We start from the raw sequence: 7,500 nt of genomic DNA, 5'->3' as shown, positions 1-7,500 counted from the left end.
GCTGCATGCGGACCAGACTGAGCGACAGGCTGACCTCTGCTGCATGCGGACCAGACTGAGCGACAGACTGACCTCTGCTGCATGCGGACCAGACTGAAGCGACAGACTGACCTCTGCTGCATGCGGACCAGACTGAGCGACAGACTGACCTCTGCTGCATGCGGACCAGACTGGAGCGACAGGCTGACCTCTGCTGCATTCCGACCAGACTGGAGCGACAGACTGATCTTTGTTGCATGCGGACCAGACTGGAGCGACAGACTGACCTTTGTTGCATGCGGACCAGACTGTCGACGCAGTCTCTCAGCTGGCCGATCTTGGCGTCGAGCTCGGCCGCCTCGCGCTGCAGGCCGCCGTACCGCGTGCGCAGCGAGAGCGACGCCAGGCGGTCCAGCACAAGCTCGTTCTGTAGCTGGGTCACGGCCACCGCCCCGTCCTGCGGCACAGGTCATCGGTCATGCACTGACCGGGGGGAATCTGCGGATTCCGTCACTGCCCCGCGTTCAGAGAAGAAGTCGCACCAAGGATGGGATAATTGTTCGGACTTTCCTTCTCGTCTGGCGTGTTTATAGGTACAGAGTGCAAACACCCAAGGTGATGCTATCAATTTTAACAGTATTTTAGGTTATAGTATAGTGTCACTATGCTTTTATTAGTATAGCAGTACTATACTGTAACGAAATGCGAAAGCCGTTATATCTTTACGTTGTGTTTATAATTTGTTAACTTCCGTCCTTTGGCATGTCTTAGGACAGAAAAGCCGCTTCTTAGAATCACAGAGTTCCGCTCATTCTAGGAAATGTTCGCCGTGTCCCGGTAGCTCAGCTGATTGGCGCGTTCGTCTGTAGATTCCCCTTTCCCCCATGATGGGGTGAGGTTGCGTTCTCTTCAAGCGCTCGCAGTTTGCCCCTGTCTGATTGAACTGCGACCGGTGGCGGCGACCGAGCCGTTAAGGTCAGACGATGTTAGAGGGTAAAACAGACCGTGCCGAGAGTCAAGGTATGTGAAACTTCCGCACCAAAATTTTGCCGTTGACTTGAAATTTCACGATCACATGGTAGAGCTGAGACGCACGCAGCAAGACTTACTAAACGTGTGGCCTGGTCCAAGCGATTGTTTAATGAAAAGTTTCAAATAGTTAAACGAGCATGCAAAATTTAAATTCAGCATTCAAAGCTGTTATCCGCTTATGGTGATCCAGTCTCATGAACACAGGACACATAAAAACTTCGTGTTGGCGAGGCTGTAGGATAATTCAGACCAGTCCGACTGTGGCAAGCTCAACTGCGTGACCCCTCCAAAGCAGTCGATTGGAACTTGATCTGGTAATCCATAGCGCTGACGTTTCTTTTTTATTCAAGGACAGTGAGGATGCCTCTCTGTATTGATCTGGGCCTTCGAGGTAGCCTGGAGTTGATGAATGCCGGGGATCCTAGGCCAGCGCCACATCAGCTGCTTTAAAACGATTATTCGTATCTACCTCTGCGAGAAAATCCTGGTCATGTTGTCTACATGCATGGCTTTGGACAGTACAGATATTTCAAATGGTAGTTGTACCATGGTATCAGTACTTTGGATGCTAGCGTCTACGCCTTGAAGATATCTCAGTAGAAGGAACATCTTTGCTACAGCCTTAGCGGAGCAGTTATGCAACGGATGAAAATCGGACGAACAGGCGTGGTATTTGTGGCTTTCGTTCGAATTTGCAAAACCTTGTATCACTTTTGCACGCCTTCAGATTCGCGTCAACCTGAAATTGGTCCGAAAAAACAGCGTTTCGGGCATACACACAATGGAACATCAACGCATGGACCACTGGTATAACGCATGTATGAATTCACCAGTCCAGGATGAAACCAGTCAAGATGCGACTGATTTTTGTGAAGGTGAAACATAAAAAGTAGCATTCCGTTTTATACGGTTCTGTGCGCATGTACACAGGAGACTACATCCCTTACAAATAAAATGAGCAGCGGAGATGAATGCCATAAAAATTAAATGCTCAACTGCGTGTGGTTTGGCCAATTACAATGTAACGTCCTGCAGAACTGAGACTCCTGATGATCTCCTTCAAAAATCATCATACTTTTAACACGCATAAAAATCACGCAGTTGGACGCGTCGACGTTCATAACCGGCGTTGTCCTGCTTTGCAGTGACAACCCGGCGGAAGTCTTATCATAACATCTGACCACGACTCCCCAGGTGAACTGAAGTCGCCGTGCGCCGCCGTTGCAAGCCATGTCGACTCGTTCTCGATACGCTAGGCGACCTGGCAACTCGCAAGAATCTCAAGCTTCCGCCACCGAAGTTTGGCTTGCTCATCAACCTGAGCTCTCCAAACGGGACGCGCCGCTAAGCACGAGGCATCCAGTGTCTCCTAAATCATGGGAGTCAGCGTCTTCAGCCAGATCAGGAGATCGATAGGGACCTTTTACTCCCCGCCAGGAACACCGAATCGGACGTCTCGCGCCTGGAATCGGGCCAGACAACACGACCGCTCCGCTCTGTACATGGCAAACACCCCCGTGCTAATGAAATAATCCCGCAGCTACAGACGCGGCAGAGAGCGCTGCCAACAGCATGCACCTAGCGCCACCTATACCATTGCGGTACGCCAATCGACCTCGCAGGTGCTGCCATCTGCCCTCTGATCGGTCGCTGAGCGATGGCTCACCTGCGTAGCTGCCAGTTTCGGGTCAGCCGGCGGCTTGGGCGGCAGAAAGGCTGCGACGGCGGGCCGGCCGACCGAGGCCGACGTCCATTCGGGCAGTGTCTCGGCGTGACGCACCAGTGACGTCACGTCGGCCCGCCCGCTGACGCCACGGCACAGCGAGCAGAGCGACTCATACCGCCGGCTCCGCTCCACCGTCTGCAGGGTAGGAGGCGAAGTTACCGCGCTGAAGCCAAAATTCAGTCACTGTGACTTGTATCACCGACTCCTCGCCATCGGCTGTAAACACTGGCTCGCAAGTATATGACACTAGTAGCTCATTCAGTGACCAGAAAGCCTCGTATTGTCGCCGTCGTCATTTGACCGTCTGTCCAAGTGGAAGTGTACGCGGTGTCGTCAGGCCTTAGAGCACACCATCGAACGGCCGATTGCCGCCAGAGACTCTGCCTCACTGCAACCTAATGATTACTTTCGATTGTGATGTCGCTTGATGGTCTTGCTTCCTTCGTTTTTCCGGCAACGGACAGCAAAATGATATTTTTATGTCATGTTGCATTGTGGCATAAGTGTGCGGGACAGTGCGTGGTGAGAACAAAGTAAAAGTTGTACAGAGATCGCAGTTAAAAATGCACACCATCTTACAATTGCGTGCAGTCCATTAGATCAGTTTCAGATCTCACTCAGATAAACACTTGTCTCATAGCGCCTTAAAGGTTGTTGAGTTCATCATTGACACCGGTTAATACCTACATACTGTTGTCTCACAACACATTCAGAACGAAAGCTGAAACATAAAGCCGAAGATATCATTGATAGATCGCCAAATAAACGCTTCAAAAAAATTCACTGTTTGCACAACCAGACACAAGTTTTGAAGAATGCTGCAAGCCTACGGGCATCGGAACTCACTTCTGTTAAATTTCATGTCATCTGATTATGGGCTCACTTCACGCATCCAGATGACAAAAGAAGCGGTTCTCAAATTTGTAAGCCGTTTGTGAAAACAGCCCAAAACAGAATAGGTTAAATAGATGCCGGGCCAACTCCGAACCGATCCATTTTCCGCTGACATGTTTGGAACTTTGTGTATCGTGGCGAAACACTTAGCTCCTTAAGAGACCACCGGCCTATTTTAGAAGCGGCATCCATTACAGCGTGACGATAAACAGTGCGTTATCAGCAGCTTGATCTGAGCGAGCCCTTATCCACATCCCAACCGCCTACAGTGCTCTTGGGGATGTTTTAGAAGACCGGTCATGTGAAAAATGCAAATGCTGTTTGATTTTCATGGCTCCGATTGTAGCGCACGTTTCCCGCTTGTATCAAGAATGAATACAACTTAAAAGCAGAGCCTACGTAAAATGGTAAGAGCGATGCGAATTTATTTACCTTACATGGTTGTGCAGTGAGGACAAATGCATTACATGAACGACTCCAACGCACAGATCATCGTTTATCCTCAAGTCAAATCTGGTGCGGTGAGCGGAAACACTTCGTGGTGAAAACAGCTGTTTGTCGAGCGTGGCAAAGTTCGTATCTGACATCACATAATCCTAGTACCAAACATGGGAATAATGCCGGTTGTCACTCCCACCTATGATCAGTGTGGCATTAACTTCATGGCAACGCATGACAATAATTGACTTCGAAAGTTAGTTTGCTGCCCTGACTTTTCGTAATATACTGAAATCTACGTTTAGGACATTTCCAGTACATAATCATAGGGTCTTGACAATTCGTTCATGGATATCATTCACTTTCCATGTTCACTTTTCCACGCTTCTACGTTTGCGGGGTATAAAATTGCATCTTGTTTCAATATGTAGGTTTATCTTATTTTAGTGAAGTATGTACTTTACCGTTGAACAAATTTTGGTATCACTGGAACGATGAAATACACCAGTTACTTTCCCTGATTCACCGCGGCATTGTGAGATACCCCTTATCCGCCTTCGTACTGGTCTTTTTCTGGCATCGCCGTGCGAGTTTGGCCGTCCGACTTCACCACCGCGAGCTCGCGCACGAGCACTCGCCCAACAGCACCACGGCTGTGCAGCTCGGGCAGATGTTCGGTGAAGCGTGTCGCCGACAAAGGGAGTCGGCCAACTCCGGCAGTCGACCGCGGGAAAGACGGCGCAAACAGAAGGCGCACCGAGCTCCCGCGGGGCCCGACTGGCCGGGGCCGGCCGGAATACAGCCACGTTTTCTTGCGCTATTGTTGGCAACAAGCCCCGCAGAACAGCAGGCGTCACGGGGCGAAAACGACGCTAGACGACGCGCGCACGCCGATTGACACGATTTCTTCTGCAAACATCTGAAACTGGCTGCCGTGGGTAGTGACTAGCACTGCCCGCAGAACATCCAGCCAGTACAGCGCAGACAACGGAAATCGTACGCAGCGTATCTCGTTCAGCGCGTGACGCATCGGGATAGCAATAGTGTTTTACATAACCTTGATTTGTTCCATTATGAAAGCGTCATTACCACATAAAAAACATCGAAATTGCATCCCAAATGAGCTTGAGGGATAGCGAAAACTCTAATCTGCCACATCCCATGTGGGTATAGCACACACTGATCAGGCATTATGGTATGCTTGCGAGTGCCTCAGTATGCCGACCGATGTACTGGCCTGAGGTCATGGTCGGCACGGAGAGGCGTGGTGCAAAACGCTGCACTGCCTCCCGCCGGCACACGGTGATGATGCGACATCATACTGGGTTTCAGCTCATTTAGTTTCAGTTCAGCCGTGTTAGTAATCTTATACTCATAGCAACGAAACAAGTCTCATACCAACACGATGCAGATTATCTGCAAAATGATGATTCCGTGGCCGTCATTGCATTGACTTCTTTTACGTCTTTCGTTCAACAACGCCTTCCCGTGTCGCACTGCGCGGTGGCGCCGAGGCCCAGTGATCTGACTCCCGAAATTTAACTATATACAGAATATATACCAATTAGGTTATTGTCATATTTGCCATATTTGAATCAATTTATGACATAACATGATTGATTTACATGCAATACATGATTCCTATATAGCAGCAATTCATGATACTATATCCGAATCACGAAAGTGCCGATAGTGTATTGGTTAACGCATATGCGTTTATCATTGCGCGTCTGAGAAACCAGAGGTACGGGGTTCAACTCTCTGCGGTACCCACTCACTGCCGGGGTGAGATGCAGGCAGCGCCACATAGTCTCAGCAGCTGAGTGCGTCGAAAGCGCAGATGACATGCCACACTTGTTTCGTTATAATAATGATAAGATAACAAACACGTCTTTTACAATGCAAAATAATGCTCGGCAACGCACTTAACTACATACAATTCAGCTTAAATTTCCACATCTAACTTGCGAGTATCCACTTCCTAACATATCAGCTGGCTGACGTTAAAATCGTCCGCGAAGCTTTGCACGGAAAATACGGAAAAATGATGCCTCGCAACGCATGCTGAGCGTAATGAGTACCACATATTTTTCTCAGTGGTTCTGGAAAGTGGTTAAATTATGCATGCTATCAATTCTTTATGGTCTAAGGTCATTGTCATTTGAAGCCAAGGTAACATTGCGCTTGATCAAAAGAACCACTAAAAATCTGCCCTCAGCCCTACAAAAGCATAAACCAAACTTACAGAAAATTATAACAGATGATGTAAGATCTGAACCGTGTCAAGTTGGGTCAGGACATCAGACTGTCCAAAACATTGCTGGTGGACATTACACAGGGAAGTAGCATCATGGCGGACAAAAGTCCGCAAGTGCAAGTTCATCCGAAGTCGAGGCCATCAAGAGACGCAGAATGAGCTCAGGTCACCCACGATGCCCCTTATAAACGTCTTAATATTTATTTAACCTTTGTTACAGTCAGACCTCTGATGTCAATACTACACGAGGTTTATAAAAATAAGTCAAATGCGCGGCAATGAAAGGCTTTCTAGCCAATCATACTGCTGCTGATTATGTTTATGTTATTAGGTGCAGCTGGAGGACAAAAGTGTCCCATACAAAAACTGTAGCATTTTAGACTGACCTAAAGGTCAACTAAGGTCAACTTAGGCCACATTTAGAGTCATCCAAAAGAAAAGAAATGAAGTGCTAATTAGGTATAAGTGGCCAGCGCAATGCTACTCTGTGGTTAGAAAAAGTGTGTTGTACATCCGCATGTACTTAAGATTGCAGAGCTCTTGTAGTAGTTATACATGGTCCGCTCGACGCTTATCACTGCATTTGTAACAAATTAAGTACAGGTACGTTGGTACGTAAAATTATATGTCATCAGCTTTACAAACAAAATAAAAAAGTCAACCACGAAGGTCACACTCGTTTATCTAGCCTCTCCGTGACTGACAACACAGGTCATTGACCTTAGCTGACCTCAAATTATCTTGCATGTCCTCATCTGACCTATTGTGTCCATCCATAGAGAAAGGTCATGACCTAGGCCAATTTTAAGTGCTCTGTGATCATATGATGGCTGCGATGTGAGGTAGTACTCTTTTCCTTACAGTGTTGTGATCATGATGTGGCTGCGATGTGAGGTAGTACTCTTTCCTTACAGTGTTGTGTGATCATATGATGGCTGCGATGTGAGGGAGTACTCTTTTCCTTACAGTGTTGTGTGATCATATGATGGCTGCGATGTGAGGTAGTACTCTTTTCCTTACAGTGTTGTGTGATCATATGATGGCTGCGATGTGAGGTAGTACTCTTTTCCTTACAGTGTTGTGTGATCATATGATGGCTGCGATGTAGGGGTAGTAGTCTCTTTCCTTACAGTGTTGTGTGATCATATGATGGCTGCGATGTGAGGTAGTACTC

General features: G+C 47.9%; 1 protein-coding gene across 1 annotated transcript in view; it reads right to left on the bottom strand.

Annotated features, from left to right (window-relative positions):
- Positions 1 to 7,500, bottom strand: part of LOC119098948 (uncharacterized) — a 157,636-nt gene that overhangs the window by 26,049 nt on the left and 124,087 nt on the right. Inside the window, exons 10-11 of the mRNA XM_037222003.1 lie at positions 2,678 to 2,872; positions 267 to 436 (exon numbers count right to left, since the gene is read on the bottom strand). Of these exons, the coding sequence (XP_037077898.1) occupies positions 267 to 436; positions 2,678 to 2,872 (365 nt within the window). The remainder of the gene's footprint in view (positions 1 to 266; positions 437 to 2,677; positions 2,873 to 7,500) is intronic.

The sequence above is a fragment of the Pollicipes pollicipes genome, unplaced genomic scaffold (assembly GCF_011947565.3).
Source record: "Pollicipes pollicipes isolate AB1234 unplaced genomic scaffold, Ppol_2.1 Scaffold_4740;HRSCAF=5597_pilon_pilon_pilon, whole genome shotgun sequence".
NCBI lineage: Eukaryota > Metazoa > Arthropoda > Thecostraca > Pollicipedomorpha > Pollicipedidae > Pollicipes > Pollicipes pollicipes.
The sequence above is the reverse complement of the archived record's forward strand: the minus strand, read 5'-3'. Positions and strand labels throughout refer to the sequence as shown.